This window comes from Xenopus laevis, chromosome 6L (genome assembly GCF_017654675.1).
Source record: "Xenopus laevis strain J_2021 chromosome 6L, Xenopus_laevis_v10.1, whole genome shotgun sequence".
In the NCBI taxonomy this organism is placed as follows: Eukaryota; Metazoa; Chordata; class Amphibia; order Anura; family Pipidae; genus Xenopus; species Xenopus laevis.
The window spans coordinates 153,360,586-153,387,844 of NC_054381.1; the positions used below are offsets into that span (position 1 = coordinate 153,360,586).

Sequence of the window (27,259 nt, forward strand, 5' to 3'; positions counted from 1 at the left end):
GTTGGATGGTGTTTAGCAAGTGAGGGAATACAGGGATATGGGAGATAGCTCATAGTCCAAGTTGATCCAGGGACTGGTCCGATTGCCATTTTGCTGAATAAAAAGCTAAATAACCATAAAAAAACTACAAATAATAAAAAAATGAAAACCAATTGCAAATTGTCTCAGAATATCACTCTCTGCATTATACTAAAAGTTAATTTAAAAGGAAACAACCTCATTAATGGATTTTAAAGGTTGAAGGGGAGTGTTTATATATTGGTAATCTAATTATCTGTTTGTCACAAAAAATAAACATGGAGTAGCTTCAAGTTGGCCATTGTTTATCCCAAAAAATATCAAAAACTGATTAAAACAATAAGCAAAAAAGGGGTATACCACCCCAAACAACAAATATGGATAGAAATACTGAAGCTTAGGGGGGTCATTGCAAATAAACATGCCAAAAAAAGGTTGATGTCCTATAAGCTGATGCTACAAGGTTGATTATTGAATTCTGACGCAGAATGCACCTTGTTCTGAGCTGCTATGAAATGAGAATCTGTATTACAAGTAAATACTAATCAGCCTTATATTGTGCCATTTCTATTCTATGTGTACTGTATATTGTGAGTGGGTCCCCAAGCTCAGTAAGTGACAGCAGCACAGAGCATGTGCAGTGAATCAGCAGAAAAGAAGAAGATGAGCTACTGGGGCATCTTTGGAGACACAGATCTTTACTGCTAAAGGGCTGTGGTTGCCTTGGGCTGGTACAGAAGCACAAAACATAATGTACAACATTTCTAGCTACTTCTTTAGTTAGGCTTTAGTTCTGCTTTAAGAAGCTCACAGTACCACATATTGCATTACTTTACATGTGATGGCCTCTCTGATGTAACCATATCCAGTTCATCATTTTATAGTCTGAATCATTCATTTCCTTAAGTACTTTGATTGATAGTTGCTGTACATTTTCAAGTATCTTGACTTTGCTGTGTCCTAGGAAGAGACACAAAATCGCTTCTTGCTGAAAAATTATTGATGGAAAATGGGAACCAGTTCTCTCTTTTTTTATTGTTAGCCTGAGATAAAGGGATCTACTAGTTGTTATTATTAGTGCAGGGGTTGTAGCCTACCATAGGCCAGTACTAAAATAACACCCTGACGTTATGAGGAAGGAAGATGATTGTGGCGAGAAACTGGTCTGTGCTCATAAGGTGGGAAACACAGTGGTCTGTACTAAGGGACTAGTCTGTGGTCTGTGTTTGATCTGTTGAAAGAGCTTGACCAATGCTATGATTTGTAGAAACCCCTAAGGAACAGATCTGTGGGAAGGCTGTTGTCTATGGATTTAAAAGACACTCATTATTCATGTATTATAAATTACAGTAGGGGGTACATTATCCCTTATAATACATGAGTGATACTCAGAGTTCCCTGTATAACTCAGCCTGCAGCCTTGTGCCTTTATATGGTCACAGAACCCTTCAGTGACTTCTAATATCCTTATCATTTACAGTAGGGGGTACATTATCCCTTATAATACAAGAGTGATACTCAAGTTCCCTGTATAACTCAGCCTGCAGCCTTGTGTCTTTATATGGTCACAGAACCCCTCAGTGACTTCTAATATCCTTATCATTTACAGTAGGGGGTACATTATCCCTTATAATACATAAGTGATACTCAGAGTTCCCTGTATAACTCAGCCTGCAGCTTTGTGCCTTTATATGGTCACAGAACCCCTCAGTGACTTCTAATATCCTTATTTACAGTGGGGAGTACATTATCCCTTATAATACACAAGTAATACTCAGAGTTCCCTGTATAACACAGCCTGCAACCATGTGCCTTTATATGGTCACATAACCCCTCAATGACTTCTATTATAGGTAGGGATGCACCGAATCCACTTTTTTGGATTCGGCCGAACCCCCGAATCCTTCATGAAAGATTCGGCCGAATACCGAACCGAATCCGAACCCTAATTTGCATATGCAAATTAGGGGCGGGAAGGGGAAAACATTTTTTACTTACTTGTTCTCTGACAAAAAGTCACGCAATTTCCCTCCCCGCCCCTAATTTGCATATGCAAATTAGGAGTCAGATTCGGTTCGGCCGGGTAGAAGGATTCGGCCGAATCCGAATCCTGCTGAAAAAGGCCGAATCCTGGCCGAATCCCGAACCGAATCCTGGATTCGGTGCATCCCTAATTATAGGGGATAATGTACCCCCTACTGTAAATAGGGTTGCCACCTTTTCTGGAAAAAAATACCGGCTTTCCTATATATTTACCTATTTCCCCCTATTAATAACATTGGAATCAGCCATCGTTTTTACCGGCCAGGCCAGTAAAATACCGGTCAGGTGGCAACCCTAACTGTAAATGATAAGGATATTAGAAGTCATTGAGGGGTTCTGTGACCATATAAAGGCACAAGGCTGCAGGCTGAGTTATACAGGGAACTCTGAGTATCACTCATGTATTATAAGGGATAATGTACCCCCTACTGTAAATGATAAGGATATTAGAAGTCACTGAGGGGTTGTTCTGTGACCATATAAAGGCACAAGGCTGCAGGCTGAGTTATACAGGGAACTCTGAGTATCACTCATGTATTATAAGGGATAATGTACCCCCTACTGTAAATGATAAGGATATTAGAAGTCACTGAGGGGTTCTGTGACCATATAAAGGCACAAGGCTGCAGGCTGAGTTATACAGGGAACTCTGAGTATCACTCATGTATTATAAGGGATGTACCCCCTACTAATAGATAATAATGTATCCTTAAATGATAAGGATTTTAAAACTCACCTGTTACATAAATAAGGATTTATGTTACAAGTTATTCATGAGTTTTGTGTATAATAGAATTGTTATACAGTGCATTATATGAAAAACACACAAACGCTGAGGTTCACGCCTGCTAATCTCTGTGGTTTTTTTTTTGTGTTTGCTGGTTACTTAGAGAAGGAAGAGCCTTGTGCTACAGAACGACTTTTGCAAATACAGCAGGTGATAATAGACTGTACATTCCATCCAAGGACATTGCAGAAAAGCCTGGGTCCCTGCATATAGCTGTTAAAAGATGCTGGGAGTTGCAGGTCAATAGCAGCTAAAGGGCATCATGTTGGACATCCCAGAGGTATATACTGGATATATGTGATAATTGTAACAATATGTCCTATATTCTGTAGTCCAAATGTCCCTGTGGTCCTCTCTTTTCTCCTGTTATATGTATTAACATTATCTATGCTATACATCTATATATATCACAACACCTTGTCTGGACGCTGTATAACCAGTAGCATAATGGCCCTGAAATTCTCCGTTTTTATAAACCCAATCTGGGGAGGGGAATGGGGCATCATGCAGACGTGAGTCACACAGAATGATGAAATAGAACAAGAGCTGGAGGGAAGCATAGAAGTAATGCTTGTGTCTTACCTACATCAAGAATCCTTGGCTGTTCCTCATTTAATGGATATTCCCAGCCATAAAGGTAAAATATACCCCATTACGTTATACACAGTATATTCCTTCTCTGTTTATTTGTATGATGGTATAGCTCATTCTTTTTTGGCATATATCTTGTTCGGTTGAAAGACCTGTCCCAAAATACATGGAAAGGTGGGTATGTATCTTGCACTGGTTCTGCAGTATTAGTATAAGAGTACCAAGTATCTGCATTGATAGGAATGTCATATGCTGAAGCTTTGCCAATAGATAGCATATTTAGCCATGTTGACAGTACTCGGAGGTATGAGAGCAGCTAGAAACAGCTATTGATGGTTGGCAGGCTTTCATGTGCATACCTCCCAACTGTCCTGTTTTTCATGGGACAGTCCTGGTTTTGACAGCTCAATCCGCTGTCCTGGATTGTTACTGAAATGTCCAGACTTTCTCTTTGATCTCCTGCACCAAACAGCCAGGAAAAGAAACAAAGTTTCTAAAACTTAATTGGCTTTTGGCAGAGAGCCCACAATACATGGCAGCTGCACTTCAATACTTTTGTAACAATTTAAGATAAGCAAAGAAACAATTTATGATAATCAGGTCTCTTGGGAAAACCGAGATTTGCAGCTTAAAGAGCAATGCGCCTTCATTACCAAAACTGTAGTAACACCAAACTACAGAAATGTGTTCCGGCTTTCATAACCTGGCAAAAGAGAACCAAGGCAGGACTCTCTGCCCTAGGCAATGTGCACACCTATCCAATGCACAATTCCAACCAATCAGATGTCTGCTTTCATCATTCTGTGGGTGTTCTACTAGTGAAAGCCAAATGCTGATTGATTGCTGTAGGATGTAGACAAAGCGATCCTATGTTTCTAAATCAACACCACATCAGTCAGCACAGGTATAAGTATTCTTGTGCACTCAAAGCTGTAAATTTGCTCCTAGCCCAGTAATTCTTCATATATGGGGTAGGGACAGAGCTTGAAGGAAATAGGCAGAGTTTGGGTGTATTGTGGGCGGAGCTTTGGCATAACCAAAAGGTAACCAGGGCAGATTAGGGGCAAGGCCAACAACACTTTGGGCGACCAGTGGGCTAATAATTGAGGCCCACGTGGGAGAGGGCCCTACTAACTTAACAGTATGATTACTGTTGGTGGCCTTGCTCTTGAATACAATAAAATGTTCTCCTACCATAAGGAATTCTGTTGTTTAACTAGTTTTTGGGTCATGAATCATATGTATTCCCGTGTAGTAAGCACAATTCAGCAGGAAAAGCTCCTAAGTTTGCTCATAGTCTGTACAGAGAGATCGTATAAAACTATAGCAGTATAGTTATTCTCCGGTACTAAGCACAATTCAGCAGGAACAGCCCCTAAGTTTTCCCATAGTCTGTACAGAGAGATCCCATAAAACTATTGCAACATAAGTATTCTCCTGTACTAAGCAAAATTCAGCAGGAACAGCCACTTAATTCTGCTCATAGTCTGTACAGAGAGATCCCATAAAACTATGGCAGCATAGGTATTCCCCTGTACAAAGCACAATTCAGCAGGAACAGCCCCTTAATTCTGCTCATAGCCGGTACAGAGAGAGATATAGTATACCCCTGTACTAAGCACAGGCAGATTTGAGGCTTTGTGGCCCTTTCACTGTTGTGTTGGGTCACAATTGTCTTTAACTAGTAATAACTTGAATTTATGGGACACAATATTATGTGCTTCAATTTCCATCTCATAAATAAACAGGTCAGACTTGTTTGCAAAGTCACAAATCCTTTTTATTTTATGGTTATATATGGCTGCATTTTATTTTATGACAAAAGACAATAAATCCCGATAATAACTGCTTTGCACAACACTAATCATTGCATCTGTATTGGGGAATCTATACTTCTGCCCAGGCAGAGGAGGATTAAAACTACCAGGGGCTGTTCTGACATGTCCTTACCAAAGCCGCACTATGTCATTGTAGCTGAACTAAAAGCCATTCAGGGATTTTCTACCATTATTCTATCTGCACCAGACTGGCCACAGCTAACTGCTAAGTGCTAATGATCATCAATATAACACAGGTATGGGACCTGTTATCCAGAATACTCGGGATATGGGGGTTTCTAGATAACAGATCTTTCCATTATTGGATCTTCATAACTTGAGTCTACTAGAAAATCATGTTAACATTAAATAAACCCAATAGGCTGGTTTTGCTTGCAATAAGGATTAATTATAAGGATTAATTATATCTTAGTTGGGATCAAGTACAAGATACTGTTTTATTATTAAAGAGAACAAGTGAAGCATTTTTAAAGGGATCTTGTCATTGGTTTTCAAAACGCACCAGTTAATAGTGTTACTGCAGCAGACTTCTGCACTGAAATCCATTTCTTAAAAGAGCAAACAAATTTTTTTATATTCAATTTTGAAATCTGACATGGGGCTAGACATTTTGTCAATTTCCCAGCTGCCCCGGTCATGTGACTTGTGCCTGCACTTTAGGAGAGAAATGCTTTCTGGCAGGCTGCTGTTTTTCCTTCTCAATGTAACTGAATGTGTCTCAGTGGGACATGGGTTTTTACTATTGAGTGCTGTTCTTAGATCTACCAGGCAGCTGTTATCTTGTGTTAGGGAGCTGTTATCTGGTTACCTTCCCATTGTTCTTTTGTTTGGCTGCTGGGAAGGGAAAGGGAGGGGGGTGATATCACTCCAACTTGCAGTACAGCAGTAAAGAGTGGTTGAAGTTTAGCAGAGCACAAGTCACATGACTTGGGGCAGCTGGGAAATTGACAATATGTCTAGCCCCATGTCAGATTTCAAAATTGAATATAAAAAAATTTGTTTGCTCTTTTAAGAAATGGATTTCAGTGCAGAAATTTGAATAAAAGTCGGAGACAGCCCTTTTGAAATTCAGAGCTTTCCAGCTAATGGGTTTCCAGATAATGGATCCCATACCTGTACCACCATAACATGGACTGTGAATAAAATCATCTAAAATGAAACCTGAAAACATGAAGAATGATCATTTTACAAATCATCTAATTTGCATAAAAAAAACTTTTTAAATGTTATCTAATTAGAGGGTGGGAGGCAAGCGTTGTGTAAAAATGAAAGTCTAACGTTCTTACTTGGCGACTCTCACAGGTACATGAGTCACGTTATTATTGCAGAGCAATTATCTTCAATGAACATTGGTATTTAGTGCTCAAAGTCATCTTCCATTAGAGCAGGTTTGGGCAACTCCCTAGCCCTACAAACACTTACAGATATACAGTACATAAACATACGTATAGGCAAACAGTAAAAAACATCCTTTCAGTCTTGTCTTATAATTTGGCCTTATTTGTTTTTTGTCATTTGCATCTGGAATGTAAATATGACATCACAGACATGACAATAGCACCTTGATTACATCAGAGTTGTACAATAAAGCAACTGGCATTTAGGTTTTAGTCCTTCTGTCTAATGGGTTGTTTACCTTTAAATTAAAGCTATATAATACAAAAACTATAAAAAAATGAAGGCTTAGAATCAGCCATATATGCTATAGCATACTAAAAATTAACTTAAAGGTGAACCACCCCTTTAATGAACTGCACAACAATCAATCTCGTTACAGTAGCGGAAAGGTTGTCTCCTAAAGACTCAATTTTATCCAAATAATCCACATTTTTAAAAATGATTTCTTTTTTCTATGTAATAATAAAACAGTCGCTTGTACTTGATCCAAACTAAGATATAATTAATCCTTATTGGAGGCAAAACCAGCCTATTGGGTTTATTTAATGTTTACATGATTTTCTAGTAGGCTTAAAGTATGAAGATCCGTTATCTGGGAAACCCCAGGTCCCAAGCATTCTGGATAACAGGTCCCATACCTGTATACATCTATTACACATTTAGGGACAGATTCATTAAGGTTCCAGTTGTGTTTTCAATATATAGATAGGTATGCACACTCAAAAGAAGGCAAGTATGGTATATTTAAAATAAAGTTTTACTTGTTTATGCAAATAATACACACAAAGCCACAATAGTAGGCCTGTATAATACAATACATAAGCTTACATGGTATATACCTAACGTTTAAACATAGCCACAATTACATAACAGTAAACAGTAAGTATTACAATTATACAGCAAGGAGCAGATACACCTACCACCAGTTGTGTTTTCCACAGAAATTCGAGTTGCATTTTTTGTTCAAAACTCACATTTTCGAGTTAGAAATAAACAAAATCTTTTTTAATTCTTTTATAAAACTCGAATGTTTTGAGATTTATTATACCCCGACCCTGGAAATAGTTCAAATCAGAAAATACACCATCTAAAACTAGGGATGGCCGAATTTGACCCGTTTAGTTTTGCCAAAAACTCGCCGCCAGTGAAATGTCGCAGACACCCAAAAAAGTTTTGACGCACGCCGCCAAGGTCATGTAGAAGTCAATGGTAGAGGTCCCTTGAACCATTTGAAGAGGTTAACAGCCTGCATGATGTCTCAGTTTTTTTTTTTGTAGGGTTTTTCCCGAAAACTCAATCAATTCAAGTGTTCGGGTATCTCAAACTCGCAGAATCTGTTTTTTCCCTTTCAAGTTTTTTCTTAAAGGAGAAGGAATACCATTTCACACTTGGGGTGCCAAAAGTAAGGCACCCCCAGTTGATTACTTTTACTTACCTGACACCCCGGACTGGTGCTCCTATCAGCAGAAAACCACTCTAGCGAGCGCCACGGAACGTTCACCTTCCTTCTTCTTCGGTTTTACAAATTTCCCGGGGCAGACGCATGCGCAGTAGAATGAAATAGCGGCTTTTTCTTTAAAAATCGGCTTTTCACTCTATTGCAGTTGCACAGCCGCAAGAAGACCCAAAGAAGCAGGAAGAGGATCGCTTTGTGGTGCTTACTAGAAGAAACCTGGGCCGGTGCCGTTTTCTGCTTATAGGAGCACCGGCCCGGGGTGTCAGGTAAATAAATGGTGTGTAAAATGGTATTCCTTCTCCTTTAAATAAAAAAAACATTCGAGTTGTGAGTTAATTCGAGGTATAAAAAACTTTTAACACTCGACCTTTGATAAATAACCCCCTTAGAGTCGTTTTAAAGTGATTTGGAAATGTAACTGCTTTTGAAAACAATTTCTGCACTCCTGGTTCTGACTCCTTGAAACAATGCCGCAGGCCTGGAAGAGAAGTGACTTCTGTTGCGTTGTTTCAGGAGTCGGAACCAGAAAACATAAAGGGATAAATACTGGTTTCAAAAGCAATTACATTTTGAAACAACTTTCAAACCGTTAAAATATTGACCTTCTGTATAATGGAAAGTCCACGAGAATGTATATATAAGAATGAATGTTATTAAAGGAAGCAGGCTGAACTGCGGCACCTAATTGGTTAAATTTGCTAATGGCAAGCATATGTTGCCCAGCGTAATAAGTGAAGGCCTGATATAAATACTAGTACTAAAGGCCAGATGAGTTCAATGAAACCTGGTTTCTCCTTCCAAGTCTTTTTTCTCTCTTTGTCTCCTACACTGATTCCTGTTAAAGCTATTTTGGCCACTCATCTCATGATAAATGCAGCGGCGAGCGTTATAATTGAAACCAGGTTGTGCCGTGCGTTGCATATGCTGGGAATCAGGCTTGGAAGTATAGGGGTGGATCATCTCAGTTTGCCCATAGGAACGGTGCCAGATAAGGGTATGTGACATTGCTCCACAAGCAAAATGAGGAGAGCCTAAACGAGCTTCAAATGAAAACAGATTGGCTGTAATGTCACATGTTGAATTCCCTGACTCATCGGTTCCTGTTTTTATGGAGTGCGCTCATGTGTTGAGTGGTGAGCTATTGAAACATAATATTCCCGCAGTCCAGCTGCATCCTTTATAAACACCTATAATGTCCAGAGAGAGACACAAAGTGAGCCTGATCTGTGCATGAGACAGCGCCTTGCTCAATGTGTGCGGCCCGGAGGCCCCGATGTAAGAGCTGAGAATTGTGTGAACCCATAGTAATTCTCACCTTAAGAACTGATTCAAAGACTCTATCTCCAATGACTTTAGGCTGATCACCTGATTACAGGAGAACTAAAGCTTAACTAAAGAAATGTTGTACATTATGTTTTGTGCTTCTGTACCAGCCCAAGGCAACCACAGCCCTTTAGCAATAAAGATCTGTGTCTCCAAAGATGCCCCAGTAGCTCCCCATCTTCTTTTCTGCTGATTCACTGCACATGCTCTGTGCTGCTGTCACTTACTGAGCTTAGGGACCCACTCACAATATACAGTACACATAGAATAGAAATGGCACAATATAAGGCTGATTAGTAATTAATACAGATAATTACTACATGGCAGCACAGAAACCAGTGCAATTAGCATCAGAATTTAATAATCAGCCCTGTAGCATCAGCTTACAGACCAAACTAATTGTCTGCTGGATAATTAGTGACGACCCCTAGGGCAGGACTAAACAGGCAATTCCGACGCGCTGCGCAAAATCTCAGGCGTCACGTCAGATGTGACGGAAATAAGGTAAGTAATTCAATTGTCGCATCGGATGCAGACGCTGCACGCCCATTGTTCTGTTGTTAGGCTGAAGTGACTGAAGTTTATCAGCGCACAAGTCAGATGACTGGGGGCAGCTGGGAAACTGACAATATGCCTAGCCCCATGTCAAATTTCATAATTAAGTATTAAAAAAATCTGTTTGCTCTTTTGAAAAATGGATTTCAGTGCAGAATTCTTCTGGAACAGCTTTATTAACTGATGCGTTTTGGGAAAAAACTTTTTCCCATGACAGTATCCCTTTATCTACAGAGTCCAGGCTTCCTCTATAGTTATGCCACTGCTCTACATAAAAGGTAATTTAAAGGGGAACAACCCCTTTAACAAAAAAGCTGTTTTTTTCGCTCTACTGAGCATCAGTTGGCTGCTGGATTTTGAAGAAAGAAGTAAGGAGGAAGAGGATCGCTCACTAGTTCCCCCGGCTGGTTCAGTTTTCTGCTAACAGGAGCACCAACCCGAGGTATCAGGTAAGTCAATAGAATCCTTGGGGGTGCCCTAACTTTTGGCATCCTTGGATTGAAGCTTTCCTTGTATTTTACTGGGTCCCACTCATGTTGCACACAATTTAGATGCAATGATGAGGCAGCCATTGACATTGACCTGCCATGGGGGCCCCCCTATGCACAACATAAATAAACACAGACGCTAAACTGATAAATTAAAAAAACATTCATTCAGGTATAAACTTTGACGAGATAAAAATATTTGCACACAACAGATTTAATTCTCATTCCCCCATTATTCCAGAGCTCGGCATACTGGAACATGATGTAAAGGGGTAATGTGAGGTCTTGTAATGAATCAGGCACAGAGACCAATGCCTTTCTGGGAAATTCAGATTATTTACAGTTCTCTCTTATTGCTGTTTTCCTTTAAATTACTGCCCGTGACGGACATTACTAGGAAGCTTGAGCAGGAAAACTGAAATATCTGCCAGATTAAATGTTTTCTTTGGTATGGAGATACAAATTACAGAAAGATCCCTAATCCGTAAACCCCAGGTCCTGAGCATTCTGAATAACAAGTCCCATACCTGTATACAGTGTATACAGTATATCTGGATTTTTAGTGGGAAAAAAAAACCCTCGAGATTTATTTTACCCCGAGGATGAAAAAAGTCCAAATCAGAAAATCCAGCATCTCAGACCTGCCGAGGTTGTATATGGAATGGAAGAGGTTCCTATTCTATTTGGAAGTTTCTGTGGTCTGCACTGGAATTAGCCTGAAAATCTGACTTTTTCGGGCAAATATCCGAAAAATTAGCTCTTTTCGGGAGAAAACCTGAAAAAAATCGAGTAATTCGGGAAATAAATCTGAAAAAAAACCATACTATTTGGACATTGGATTTTTTTTTTATTATAAATAAGGTCCAGTAGTAGATTCTGGTTTGGTTGGACTTTTTTGATTAAAATAATCAGATAAATTCGGACTTTGATTAATAAGGCCCATAAATTCATGCAGACCAATCACAGTAGAGAAAGCTCAGAGCTGGGACCCCAGGCTTTTTGGGTGTATGCAAGTTAAACTGAGATCATACTATAGAGACATTAGAGTGCTGGGCAAGCATTTACAGTTCTTGTGCTTTTAAACGTTAAGAGATTGAAAAAAGCCACTCAGTGAAGGAATCAATGAATTATTACTTAGTGAATAAATAAAAAGCATAATTAATTAGGGAATGGCCTACTCTCCCTTCATATAGAAATCCCATGGGTATTGCAGGTGCCTTGCCTTTGTACAGCAGATCAGTAGCATATGCTAAACCATTACTGAGTCCAAAACCTGCTACTTGTGGGACCTTCTGGCTAAGTACTGTACATATAATATGCATGGCTGGCATTATCATGAAACACCTGGTACAAGTATGGGACCTGTTATCCAGAATGCTCGGGACCTGGAGTTCTCCAGATAACTAATCTTTCTATAATTTGGATCTTCATACCTTAAGTCTACTAGGAAATCATGTAAATTAAATAAACCCAATAGGCTGGTTTTGCTTCCAATAAGGATTAATTATATCTTAGTTGGGATCAAGTACAATCTACTGTTTTATTATTACACAGAAAAAGGAAATCATTTTTATAAAATTGGATTATTGGATAAAATTAAGTGTATGAGAGACGGCCTTTCTGTATTTTGGAGCTTTCTGGATAATGGGGTTTTGCATAACAGATCCCATGCCTTTATTAGTGTCAGCGCTTTATGCAGAGGCTGCAATCTTGGCAACAAATGGTTGTATTGATAAGCAGAATCTTCAAAATAAAGCTGAAAAGGTGTTTTCCCTGAACTGCCTCCCGCCGGCTAGAATGTAAATCGCCGGCGATGTAAATCTCACTCAGAGTGCTTCGTTTTCCGAAGTCGCCCGAAGTTTCCTTGTGAGGCAATTTCGGGCGACTTCAGAAAACGAATCGCTCCGACTGCCATCCTGGAAGCGATTTAAATTCTAGCTGGCGGGAGGCAGTTAGGGGAGATTAGTCAACCCCAAAGAAGAGGAGATTTGTTGCCGGGTGACTAATCTGACCCTTATACACATCCATGCTATCTATGCTGATTGTCTTTAATTCATCAACCAGTCATGTCCATGTGTACTCATTAAATCAGTAGCAGATGATCAGTCACCACTTAGGGTGTGAGCACGCATTCACACTTCCAAATGAGGCCCAGAAAGTACCTGCTGGTGGCATGCATTGACCAGGAAATAAAAACAGGTATGAGATCCGTTATCTGGAAACCCGTTATCCAGAAAGCTCAGAATTATGGAAAGACCGTCTCCCATAGACTCCGTTATAATCAAATAACCCAAATTTTTTAAAATTATTTCCTTTTTCTGTGTAATAATAAAACAGTAACTTGTACTTGATCCCAACTAAGATATAATTAATTCTTATTGGAAGCAAAACCAGCCTATTGGGTTTATTTAATGGTTACATGATTTTTTTTTAGTAGACTTAAGGTATGAAGATCCAAATTACAGAAAGATCTGTTATCTGGTATATATTCTGTATAAGAGGTCCCGTACCTGTAATGAGTCTGACTCTTCTAACTGGGAGACAGATATTACCTTGCTGTATAGCACATACCTCCATGATTCCCCAAGAGTGAGCGAATCCAAAGGAAAAGGAGATGAGGAACATTTAGCAAAGTGATTCCCACATTTGCCCTTGAGACTGTGCATTAGACTGGCTTTCTAAAAGCCATTACGGATGTGATTATCATTGCCGGGACTTGAATTAACAGATGGGGTATTACTCCAAAAATATTTTTCAATGGGGCGGTTCACCTTTCAATTAAGGTTTAGTATGTTATAGAATGGCCAGATCTAAGCAACTTTAATTGGTCTTCATTATTTATTTAATTTTATAGTTTTTTAATTATTTGTTTTTTTCTTCTGACTTTTTACAACTTTCAAATGCGGGTCACTGACCCCATCTAAAAAACAAATGCTCCAATTCTATCTTATTTTTTTAAATTAAAAAACCACGACCAAACTCCCATACCCAATTTTACCTTATGTATTATTAAAAAAGCTTGATTTATCTGTTTCGGGTAAAAACTCGAGAAAAACTTTTGAAAACCTAAATCATATTTTTTTTCCAAATCCCTTTGTTTTTTTCAGGCTTTTTCCCGGAAAGCCCGCAATGGTTAGATTTTCGGGCTAATTCCAGTGCAGACCACGGAAACTTCAAAATAGGATAGGGACCTCTGCCATTGACTTATACACAACCTTGGCAGGTCTGAGATGGCGGATTTTCAGATTTGGGCTTTTTGCTCCATCGGGCTTTAATAAATCTTGAAAAATTTGAGTTTAAAAAAAAAACCTTAAAAAATTTGAGTTTTGCCCCAAAAAGCCAGACTGGATTTTAGTAAATAATGCTCTAATTGTTATTGCTACATTTTATTACTCATCTTTTTTTCAGGCCCTCTTCTTGTCATAATCCAGTCTATTATTCAAATTAATGCATGGTTACTAGGGTAAATTGGGCCTTAACAACCAGGTTGCTGAAACTGGAGAGCTGCTGAATAAAAAGCTAAATAACTTGAAAACCGCAAATAATAAAAAATGAAAACCAATTGCAAATAGTTTCAGGATATCCCTCTCTACATCATACTAAAAGTTAATTTAAAGCTGAACAACCCCTTTAAACAATTTGCAAACATCTAGGCTCCATAGCAAAGAAGCCCTTGTCTTTCCAAACTGCTACTAATAAATGAACTGTAAATGGTGAACTCATAGGCGGCAGTTCTAGTTCTGGAGATGCTTGCAGAACAGTTTATAAAACAGGAACATAAACATTGGGAAAGTATAAAACGTCCTACCGGTTCCATAGTGAGTCTCTAGAGGAAAAACTCGAAAGTCTAGAGGCCGAAGATCGCATGTCGCTGCCGTCACCATAAGAAAACAACCTGGAAACAATGACAAGTTGCAATTTAAATGAATTTCATACATTAATGCCTTTGTGAAATGTAAACACAGAGTTAATACGTTAGCATGTCATTTTAAATCTCGCAAATGGGCTTAAAGAAGAAGGAAAGCTACAAGACAGTTTCTTGCCAACAGATTAGCTACAATAGTGCAAGATAGAACGCTATATTTATTCTGCGGAATCCTTTACTATACCTGAGTAAACAGCTCTAGACACTGTCTCGGTTTGTTTAGGATAGCAGCTGCCATTTTATCTTGGTGTGACATCACTTCCTGCCTGAGTTTCTCCCTGCTCACTTACAGCTCTGAGCTCAGATTACAGCAGACATGGGAGGAGGAAGGGGTGGGGGAGAGGAGCAAACTGAGCATGCTCAAGCCCAAGACCTGGAGGTTTAAGCTGAAAACCGGAAGTCTGATACAGAAGCCCATGAGTACACAATAGAAGGAAAGAAATGCTGTGTTTCTTTTGACAGAGGACTCAGAGCAGCATAACTTTGAGGGTTTACTGGTGTATTTATATAGACCTTTCTGATAAAGCTTACTTAGTTTTAGTCTTTCCTTCTCCTTTAATATAAATATTTTTGGAAGGTGGAACCCCATAGATTTCATTGTCCAGCAATATGTCCACCAATATGTTTACTTTAGAAGTGAAAAATCTTTAATTTGATCAGTTTTAGCTCTTCTCAGATATTAAATTCATTTCTTTTAATAATTCTGCAGTAAGCACCGAATGTCTCTTGCTCATAGGCTCTTGTGTAGCCTGTGTAGAACTCTGGTTTAGCATTTTATTCAAGCTAATGTGGAATGTTACTTTCGTGTCCTCTTCTATTTAGTGAATAATGTTGGTTCACCATTTGCCTCTGGCCACGTAAGAATATTAGTTCCTAATGGCCCCTATACATGGGCCGATAAAAGCTGCCGACAGACAGAGTTGGCATCTTATTGGCTCGTGTGTGGTACCATCCGACGGGCTTCCCCAATTGATATGTGGCATCTGTGTGAGTATGCGGTCCCGTGACACGACCACCCGTATCGGATGCATTATGATCCGATCGTTGGGCCCTAGGGCCCACAATCAGATCAGCCCGATATCGCCCACTTCAATCGGCAAATTGAGGAGAGATCCGCCAAACGTGCGGATCTCTACTTTTATGGCCACCTTAAGTCAGGTATTGTTGATATTGGAGAAATAGCTTCCCTTCTAGTTTTTGGCCCTGGAACCAGTAAACTATTCTTTGCCAAACTCTTTTATATTTTAGTTCTGTTTTTGTTTCACTTGTATAGACACTTTCTTCTCATTGATTAGCTAAATCATTCATGAGGATTGCAGCTGACCATTGCTGGTCTTGTTCCAGATCCCTCTACATTTTTTATTAAATTGACCAAACCCCATAGAGGATTTCATCCCGTTCAACTGCACTGTACAAACAGCATTGTATTTCCATTAGTTGTTTTAAGTTACAGATTTCTAAAAAGTGGCCCAGATCCCTTATATCTTGACATATACTGTATAGCCCATTGTTGACATATATAGTCCAAAGGAGTGTAGTGCTTTTGAGCCCACCAATTGACCCTTGTACCTACTCCAGAAGAACACGGGCTAGAGTCCTGCAGCGGGTCAGGTACCCGCAAATACCTGCAGTACCCTGCGGGTTGCGGGTAGATGTTCCGGCTGCGGGTATAGACGCGGGTCGGCGGTTATGCGGGGTTGCGGGTCAGGCCGTGGGTCTTCTCAATAATCCTTTTTTTAATCACATCTACTTCCGATTATGTCACTACTGGTTTACAATGATAGCACTTCCTGTTTTACTCCTTTTTTCTGATCACGCCTACTTCCGATGATGTCACTTCCAGGTTTACAATGACAGCACTTCCTGATTCTTGATAGTCAGCGAGTTGCGGATAAGGTACAAGCGTGTAAGAATGCGGATTGCAGGTCCGGGTTGCAGGTTGCGAGTACGGGTCGGGTACAGGAACTTTGTTCATGCTTGTGTTGCTCTCCAGTGTTTTCTTTACTGTTGAAAGTGGATCATGGGTAAAAAAAAGTGGCTGATCCCAGATGTAGAGAGTGATGTTCATTTTTTATTATTTGTGTTTTGGTTATTTTTTCTTTTATTCAGCTGCTCTCCAGTTTGCAATTTCACCAATCTTGTTTTTAGGGTCCAAATTACCCTAGCAACCATGCACTGATTTGAATAGGGCTGGGATAGAAAGATAAATATTAAAAAGTAGCAATAACCATACATTTGTAGCTTTACAGAGCATTTGTTTTTAGATGGGGTCACTGACCCCCATTTGTAAGCTGGAAACACTCAGAAGAAGGAAAATAATTCATACAAAATTAAAAGTGAAAAAAAGAAAAATTGAAGTTTAAAAGTGGCTTAAAATAATACCATTCTATAACATACTAAAAGTGAACTCAAAAGTGAACTGCCCCTTTAAAGACATTTTCTATATAGATACAGATTTACAAAGGTTCGGATGGTAAATTCAAATTACAAATTTTTAATTTTTTTTTGGGTCAAAACTCACAAATTTGAATTTAAAACCACCAACTCCAATTTGAATGTGAAAAAGTTCTAATTTGATTATTCTCCACCTAAAACCTGCAGAGTTTATGTAGAAGTCTATGGCAGAGGTCCCTTGAACTATTTGAAGATGTTCATAGTAGTTATGAGCCAATTTTTTGCTTTGAAAATGACTCCCCAATGGGAGAAAAAAAACGTGACTTTTGCGTGTCACATATTTTTCTTCCGCTCATTCAATTTTTTTTTATGAAAAATTTTAATTCAATTGCTTCGAAATTTATTTGAGTTTTCGGGTCAGGACTATTAGATTGAATTTTAGACGTTCAAATGTGTTCATAAATAACATACATTTCAAATAAAATAAAATCTAGTACAGTTTTTAAAAAATTCACATAATAGTGACCCTGAGACTTACAAAGAGAGTTAGCAGCTGGGCACAATCCGTTTGGGAATTGTTTTATAAAAGGGAGAGATCTGCGAGTCAGTCGGCACTACAGAAACCTCATATAGTCCAAGAGCAAAACCGGGATTTTCTAAAAGGTGAAGAAAGTTGTGGAATCCTGAACAGCGTCTGCAGATGGCTTCAATGTCCTTTTTCTCGCCCAGAAGTGGATGGAAATGTTTTTTTTCCGGAGAAATCCAGAGAACACTGGACAGTAAAATAGAGGGAAGATCTAGATTTTAACCTTTTATAGATATTTATATGAGAAGGGTTGTGAGACCACAGTTGCCGAGCGCGTGTTTATTAGTTGGAGCCAAGGAACGGCTTTGTTTTGATTTGTGGGTCCAAACAAATGCTTTCAGCAGGGACCCAAGTCAACCACCTCCTGCTTGAAAGGGGAACTTTGGATAATGTATATTTTCCCATGCTTAAAGGGATTCTGTCATGATTTTTATGGTGTTGTTTTGATTTCTAAATGACACTGTTTACACTGTAAATAATTCCCTCTACAATATAAAATTTAATTAAACTTTTAGTTGTAATATTGGTGTGTAGGTGCATCTCAGGTCATTTTGCCTGGTCATGTGCTTTCAGAAAGAGCCAGCACTTTAGGATGGAACTGCTTTCTGGCAGGCTGTTGTTTCTCCTACTCAATGTAACTGAATGTGTCACAGTGGGACCTGGATTTTACTATTGAGTGCTGTTCTTAAGCTCCCCATAGACATGACGATTCCTCTTGTCGAACGACTGATTTTAGGGAAGTCCGACCAATCCTTCGAAATTATCGTGCGGTTAGTGGGAACAATCATACATCTTACAATTATACGGCCGACATCTGTCAGGAAATTGATCGGCCAGGTCAAAAAATCTTTGTCGACCCCAGTCCAATCTATCTATGTTTGCAGGGCCAAGCAGGCAGCTCCCCTTTGTTTTCCTGGGAAATTGGTCTTTTTAGTTGATGGTCAATTCGTACAATCGTTCCGAGAAAATTGTGGTCTCACGATGAGGATTAGATCTTTTAAAAATCTCAACATCTATGGCCATCTTAAGATCTACCAGGGAGCTGTTATCTTGTGTTAGGGAGCTGCTATATGGTTACCTTCCCATTGTTCTGTTGTTAGGCTGCTGGGGGGGGGGAGGTAAGGGGGTGAAATCAGTCCAACTTGCAGTACAGCAGTAAAGAGTGACTGAAGATTATCAGAGCACAAGTCACATGACTGGAGGCAGCTGGGAAACTGACAATATGTCTAGCCCCATGTCAGATTTCAAAATTAAATATATAAACAGTTTGTTCTTTTGAGAAAGAACAGTATCCCTTTAAGGCCTCTGTTGCTTTTTGGTTATGAACTGCTAAAAAATCTCTCTTACAGGGGACAACTATTTTATTAACTAGTGGCAGGTAGAAGAGAGTAATTTCTTCTACCTGATGCCTGCATTGCGTTGGGTACCCATGTGCAATATACCCACAAGTGGTTTAAATATTCAAACCGCGCTAGTGAACTGCAGGCATCTCACTAGGACATTTAGGACTTTCCCAGCAGGACTGTTTTTAATACAAAAATAGGGTGGAGCCTTGCACACTAATGATATCCTTCTTAAAGGGGCAGTTCACCTTTAAATTAACTTTTAGAATGTTATAGAATGGCCAGTTCTAAGCAACTTTTCAATTGATTTTGAATTTTTTTTTTTATGATGTTTCAATTATTTGCTTTTTTTCTTCTGACTCTTTACAGCTTTCAAATGGGGGTCACTGACCCCATGTAAAAAAAACAAATGCTCTGTAAAGCTACACATTTATTGATATTGCTACTTTGTATAACTCATCTTTCTAGTTAGGCCCTCTTCTATCCATCTTTTAGTTCCTTATTCAAATCAAGGCATGGTTGCTAGGGTAATTTGAACACTAGCAACCAGATTGGTGAAAATGCAAATGAGAGAGCTGCTAAATAAAAGCTCAAAAACCACAAATAATAAAAAATGAAAACCAATTGCAAATTGTCTGAGAATATCGCTCTCTACATCATACTAAATACCCCACCATGTCCGAGGCAGGTCTGTTGCTTCTTAAAGCCGAGTAAGTGAACATGAGGCTGTAGGAATCGGGTTTTTGAACTTTTTGGTTTTGAGCCATCTTTTCAGGTACAACATTTAGTCACCTTTACACATTGTTGCCATTAAATAACAAAAACATCTGAAGGATTTGGCCTTCTTTCTGGGCATCCAGGACTATCTAGTAGAGCAAATATGTGTTTTTTTAACCCAAACCACACCCTAAATGGCCTTCAGGCTGGGTCTCCACATCCACTGCTATGGATCCTCCAAATGGGGTCAGCCTCATAGTTTGGGAACCACTAAAAAGCCCAAAGCATGCACATAGGAAGGTGAGTCATTGGTCACATTGCGTATTGCAATATGTATGTGGTATCAGTGATCAACATAATCTCTTGGTTCACATATGGTTTGGTCATTGTACTTGGGATCTTCCAGCACTTTCCCAGCAACCACAGAAAGTCTACCCTAACCGTAATCTCCGCAGGCAGCTGTGATTGACATATAAGGACTAGGCAGCTTTTCTTTTTTTCTTCTGATGAACTTTGATGATTATAATTCTCATTTTCCCGTAGGTGCTACAACAAATTATAGAGGGATGTCATGATTTCCTGCTCATATTTGCAAACGTGATGTGAATGTCACCCGATGTGATGTAGTTAGTACAAGCTAACGTTTGTTATACCATCTGTCAGACAGCTTCATGGTTGGGTTTTCTTCTTTCCTGTGCTCATACCCCAACATTTCCCACAGCTTCCTTGCACATCACACAAACAATTAGAGCAGGGCCTTGTACCAAAGCCAAATGTAGCCCTGCAGGGGCCTTACTAACTCAGAATAAACACATAATGTATAAGTAGCTGTTGGAATGCAGCAGGAGGAGTATAGAGAAGAGTATAAACAATCAATAAAGATGCGGCAGTTCCAAGTATAATATGTTTATAAGGTGCAAGTATGACTACATATAAGGCATCTGACTGAAGTGCCCTCATGCTTTATGGTCCTTTAGCTCCTCAAAGCATTTTGCTCCATATCGTCCTTCATTTGATGAGCTCTTAGCAAAGCATCTTTCAAAGATATGGAACTCTCTCTCACCACTGTCCTTCAGTCTGGTATTTGAGGCTGGGTGACAACCTCCCACTGCTCAGGCAAATCCTTTCCAAAGCAACTTCACTGCCATTAGCACACCCTACACCTGGTCAGATCCGTGTGTGTTTACTCCCAAACTTAGGCCAATCACTGCCTCTGTTCCTTTCCACCTAGTGTCCAGTATATATTCACCAGCCATCCTTTGATGTAAAGGCATCCATTCTAGACCTAGGCCTCCTTGCTCACATACTCTGGAAGGGACCCACTAGGGTGTTAACCCCATTACCTATTCATTGGTACAATAGACTGCTCACTAGCTACTGACCGTTGCTCCTATGGCAAGTTATCACTAGGTCTAAGGTTATCTAACCCTTATTTGAAGGACCTCCAATGAGTACTCCTGTCTGAGGCTTCCCAAGCCACACTGCACCACACTGGAACCAATCTCTCCCAATGCTTTTAACGCCATAGGGTGCTTCATTTGAGGAGCTGTTTACAAAGGACCTTCCAAAGATATGGAACTCTCTCTACTTGAGGCTGGGTGTCAACCTCCTACTGTCCAAGCAGATCCTTTCCAAGGAAACTTCACTGCCATGAGCACACCCCCACCTGGTCAGATCTGTTTCTGGTTACTCCCCTTCTGAGGTCAATTACTGCTTGGGTTCCTTTCCACCTAGTGTCTAGTTTATATTACCAGCCATCCCTTGATTTAAAGGTTCCATCTAGGCCTCCTCACTCACATCCATACTCTGGGTTGCTAAGTTGCTAGCCCTGTACCTACTCATTGGCCCCATAGACTGCTCAATAGCTACCCTAGTCCTGACTGTTGCTCCTAGGATAAACTATTACAAGGCCTAAGGTTATCATTTGGAGGACCTTTTCCCTCCAATGGGTACTCCTGTTTGAGGCTACCCAAGCCACACTGCATTGAGCGGAATCAATCTTGCCTAGTGCATTTCGCCCCATAGGGTGCTTAATTTGAGGAGTTCTTTACAAAGTATGTATCCAGTATATATTCAACAGCATTCCCTTGATTTAAAGGTATACATCCCATCCACATCCATAATCTGGCAGGGACCCACTAGGGTGCTGACCCCATTACCTATTAATTGGCACCATAGAGTGCTCACTAACTACCTTAAGACTTTTGCTTCTAGGGCACGTTATTACTAGGCTTAAGGTTATCTAGCCCTCACTTGGAGGACCTTTTCCCTCTAATGGGAACTCCTGTTTGAGGTTTCCCAAGCTACACTGGAACAAAACAGGTCTAACAGGACCCTCTCCTCCTTTTATACTAATTAAGAAGCCACCTACTCTACTGGAGCCTTCAAGAACCATGTGTGGATTGGAAACTACCTCCTCCCACCCATATCAAAGTGACCTTGACCACCAACTAAGAAGAAAACAAAATATCCAACTGGTACAGTTACTGCTCTTACAAATATATATATATAATTACAAAGATAATGGAAATGGATGGACTGGAATTTTTGTAAGGTGAAGAAAGTGTTAAAATCTGGTGGAAAATACAAAATGCAATGTGTTTTTTAACACCTTCTTTTAATGTGTTTTTCCACAATTTACATGGATCAATAAAACCACTCTTCCCCCAAGACAGATTTCCTGCATTAGAGTTCTGCAGTCTAGTGAGCACTTTGACTATGATAGAAATGTAAATGAAAGGAAAGGTCAGCGGAGCGCTGAAGTATGGTTGAATGCCAAAGAATTGTTTTAAGACTGAACCCAAAGGACTCCTTCTTAAGAGGAATGCAAGCTTCCTTTGGCTAGTGGACTTTCATGACATAGGAGAAAAGAAAGAATTTGGAATCCCACCAAAAATTCCGTAGGATTGGAAATAGTCTTTAAAGAAAGAGAGAGATTGTCCACGTGGGCACATTTGAAAAAGCCACAAGTATCCAACGATTCATCATTTGCATCAAGTGGCTATAAATAATTTATATACATTAAAGCTGTACACTGTTTCAGAATAGTCTGTTCCAGTACTACCCAAGGGTAACAAAGGCCAGGCTAGAAATCAATAAAGATATCAATATGGCAAGCAGAACTGCTGCTATGACTCCAGCCACGTGAAATAAATATGCTAAGCTATTTGCAGGATGGCTAGAGCCTCAACTGCTGTCTTAGTGCTCTTACTCCATATATTTATGGCATCTAATCTTGCTTTAGACTTGTATTTTAGGCCTGATATATTTAGGGATAATTGAGGGAGAAGAGCTTACACATCGGGAACCAACTGATAGTAACTGGACACGTGATTCAAACTACAAACACCAGTGGAGATGTATCATTGGCTGTTCAACCCTTTTTGTATGATTTTTTAAATTGCCATTATGTTAGTAGCTACCAAAATAGTCAACTGAATTAAAAATACTATCAGTGGATATTACTGGGCCCCACAGCAAATTATTTGTCAGGCCCCCAAAATGTCTAGAGGTTGACCTGTTTCACCAATATTTATTGAAATTGTATATGAATTTGGGCCTTATTTGGCCCCTATACCTCCTGGGCCCCCTGCAGCTGCAGGTCTGCTTCCTCTGTTTTGGGATTTCACCGAATCCCACATACAGAATACAAATTAGGGCAAAGAAGGGTAGAAGAGAAAACATTTTTTATCTTCCTTGTTTGGGTAATAAAAAGTCTCATGACTTTGGGTAATAAAAAGTCTATTTTATCCCCTTGAATTAAGTCACATTTAATTTCTTTCCCTGCTGCCTAGATATTAGGGATATTCAGGCATGCTGCATTGCAGTGCATATTTGTATGTATGAATGTCATCTTACATCTATTTATATAGTGCAGCAGACTTACATTGTGTCATTGCAAGTATTAAATAGAGTAATAAATGGGCTAAAAGGAGGGTAAAAAAAACATTTGAGATGCAGATCTGCATTCTGTCCCAGTGACTGCACAGATCTTATATGATTCCCATTGTAAGCAGCAGCCCTTCCCTGCTTTATGGCAGCTGAGATTCTAGCTATCTGTATAACTGCATTCTGTCCCAGTGACTGCACAGATCCTATATGATCCCCATTGTAAGCAGCAGTCCTGTCCTGCTTTATGGCAGCTGAGATCCTAGCTATCTGTATAACAGAGCATTCTGTCCCAGTGGCTGCACAGATCCTATCTGATCCCCATTGTAAGCAGCAGTCCTGTCCTGCTTTATGGCAGCTGAGATTCTAGCTATCTGTATAACAGACCATTCTGTCCCAGTGGCTGCACAGATCCTATCTGATCCCCATTGTAAGCAGCAGTCCTGCCCTGCTTTATGGCAGCTGAGATTCTAGGTATCTTTATATCTCTATATCTAACAGTCACAGTGGGCCTTCTTCATTGGCAGTACTACCCTAAAAGGTTAGATTTTGATATGATCATGTCCCTTTAAATGGATTCTACCTTTATATTCCTATTTAATCTCACTTGCGTCCCCAATAGAAAGCTGCAGAGTCCTAATTCTCCTCCTTGGCTTTTGAGAAGAGCAAACCAGGACTGGCCCAATATAAAGAAGAGAAATCAGCTGTCTCTGTTATTCCTGCTCTCCAGCAGGGCTGTCTAAATAATTCAGAGGGGATCTGGTTTCAGTGAGATCACACAGATGGTGCGTGCCTGTGGCCCTCGCTTGCTTTTCTTATGGTCTCAGTATGGAAATGACCCTGTTCTTTAGTTACTGCCTCTGCTTCTCTCTCTCTAGAGGAATTTGCCTTCAAAGGTTGCTGATCCTGCGGTCAAAGCCACAGCCCAGTTTATATATCTAAGACAAATATATATATATATCTATATACAAGGGGTCCACAGCCAAACCTTGTCCGCAGGGCACACTTGAGCATCAGTAACTTTAAAGGGGAACATAACACTTTTTTTTAGTATGCTAATTTAAACATGGCAGGTTCACTTCATTTTCAAATGTTTATTTTTTAAGTTTAAAGTGCTATTATGTTTGCGGAGATTTTGCGCCTGACAACCAGAAAGCAGATTAGTAGTCAGGCTACATATTTTCTTTTCCTCGTACTCTCTCAGCTTGCAGTTTCAGCCTTGTCTAAGCAGCCATTACCTCTTGCTGGAAGGTTCCAGCCTCCCCTATAACCTTACATAGCCCACATTTGTTACAAGCAGAAATCAATTGATGTTAATGGGATCCTCCACAAATTTAATATTTGCAGCCTTCAGTGCCACACTGAATAGACGGGAATATTTTGGTGTATACTGGCTGTTTAAATACCAAAAACTATTTTAAAATTAGGCAAATGTGACCTTTCCTACCCTTGCCCAACTTGCTACCAAACGGAACCACCCTAACATAGCATGGCAGTGGTACTTTCAACTCCGGCACGCCTTTGCGGCTCAATTTGGCACCCTGTCCGTTAATCTTAAAACTCATCCACATGAAGTTAGACTGTGGAATCCAAATCCCCAAAAACTGGTTTCTGGGCTGTACAAGGCACTGATATCCTCCCTTAGTAACCCATTTAGCAAAGCCAAAAGTAAATGGAATGACCTCATTCCCACACTAAATGATGATGCCTGGGAAGACGCAACAGGGGAGTTATACAGTTTCCTCATCTCCACAAAAGCTAAAATGGTGCAATTTCGGATTATACATTACACATATGAGCCCCCAACCCCCTACAGTACAGCAATGGGTAAAAGCGGTTAATAGCAGAGTCCCGATGATAACGTTGACATATCTAGCAAGGCAGTGCCCTAAGAAGTTTGAGAAAATCTGGGAACCCTGGTTAGAGGCCTGCACAGAAGCAGGTCCACTGACCCAGTAAGCATGAATGTCGCATAAGTGATGATGTACTGTATGTACTACGCTTACAACCCCTGCAGAAAATGATGATTTGCCTTAATGTATTTGAGTCCTGCATGACCCAATCTATTCTGTATTGCTAGTCTGACCCCGCTGCATCCTGTACTTTAAGCTCCAATGTATAATTGTCCAACTTACCCTAACAAGGGTCCTGCGTGACCAACCACACTTTACTTCAGTAATGCCTATCTTGTTTGTGTTTTGGTTTATGTTGTCTAAAATGCAAAATAAAATCCTTTAAAAAAATAAAAATTAGGCAAATGGGATGAAGCCAGAAATTATCCAATGTACTGCCCAGTACACCCTCTGCTGCTTCTTGAGACCCTGGGTTAGAGTTATTATAGTGTCCCCCCCTCTTCCTCCCTATGTCTCCTTTTTAATAGAAACAATACACATTATGGTCAGCCTTCCTGACTCCTGATTCTGTCTTGATTCCTAACCTCCTATAGGAGAGAACTTACAACATAAAGGAAGTGGTTTGGTACAGGTATGGGATGAGTTATCTGGAAACCCATTATCCATTCCAGATAGTACCTTTTTCTCTGTTATAATAAAACAGTCGCTTGCACTTGATCCCAACTAAGATATAATTAATCCTCATTGGAAGTAAAACCACCCTTTTTGGTTTATTTAATGTTTACATGATTTTCTAGTAGACTTTAGGTATGAAGATCACAATTACGGAAAGCTTCATTATCTGGAAAACCCCAAATCCTGAGTATTCTGGATAACAGTAAACCTGTAGTTGTGGGTGTGGTTGGTGCAATAGACATGGCTTTGAGTCGCATTAATGGACAAAATCACACCAATTTTAGTTATTACTATTTGGAGATTATCCAGGCTCGCTTAATTCTGTTAAATACATACATTTATAGTAGCATGGTTTATTATCTGTGTAGAGCATCTTTGCTAGGTCAAAAATTATGGCAGCTCTGACTCTTACCCATGTGTAATGGCAGATATATAGAATCTATCCTATACGTACCGCTCTTCATATTTTAACATTTTTATTTAAACTAATTAATATGAATTAACTGATGCATACTATTATGAAATGGGTAGGGCCACTGCAAAGTCAGGAAGTGTATGGGGGCAGAAGGAGATTATGAGATAATGAATATACAAAGGAAGGGAGATGGGATGGGTATGAGAGGAAAATTGACAAGACTAGAAAGGAATGAAGAAAGGTAATGAGTAGACTGTAAATCAGGGGTCCCCGACCTTTTTTTTTTACCCGTGAGCCAATTATAAACTGTGATTGAATACTGGTGGCTAGGGTTGCCACCTTTTCATAAAATTTCCACCGGCCGGTGGTGGAGGCGGGAACAGAAGGGGTGGGGCGTGACATAAAAGGGGTGGACCATGATGTAAAGGGGGAAGGACAACAACACGTGATGGCCAGAAGGTAGAGAAAAGGTATGTTTCAAGCGGATTGGGGGCAGGCCAAGGGCTTTTGTTAGGGGATTACAAATTTACCGGCAGCTACCTTTAAAAAAAAAATTAGGCAAATGGGATAAAGCCAGAAATTATCCAATGTACTGCCCAGTACACCCTCTGCTGCTTCTCGAGACCCTGGGTTAGAGTTACAGTATTATAGTGTCCCCCCTCTTCCTCCCTATGTCTTTTTTATAGAAACAATACACATTATGGTCAGCCTTCCTGACTCCTGATTCTGTTTTGATTCCTAACCTCCTATAGGAGAGAACTTACAACATAAAGGAAGTGGTTTGGTACAGGTATGGGATCAGTTATCTGGAAACCCATTATCCAGATAGTTCCTTTTTCATTGTAATAATAAAACAGTAGCTTGTACTTGATCTCAACTAAGATATAATTAATCCTCATTGGAAGTAAAACCACCCTTTTGGGTTTATTTAATGTTTACATGCTTTTCTAGTAGACTTTAGGTATG

At 39.8% G+C, this 27,259-nt stretch overlaps 1 protein-coding gene across 4 annotated transcripts in view; it reads right to left on the reverse strand.

Moving 5' to 3' along the window:
• Nucleotides 1-27,259, reverse strand: part of asap1.L (ArfGAP with SH3 domain, ankyrin repeat and PH domain 1 L homeolog) — a 190,142-nt gene that overhangs the window by 152,093 nt on the left and 10,790 nt on the right. For all 4 annotated transcript variants that reach the window (XM_041566640.1, XM_041566643.1, XM_041566644.1 and 1 more), the window contains exon 2: nt 14,306-14,392. In XM_041566640.1, coding sequence (XP_041422574.1) covers nt 14,306-14,364 — 59 coding nt within the window. In that variant the 5' untranslated portion in view covers nt 14,365-14,392. The remainder of the gene's footprint in view (nt 1-14,305; nt 14,393-27,259) is intronic.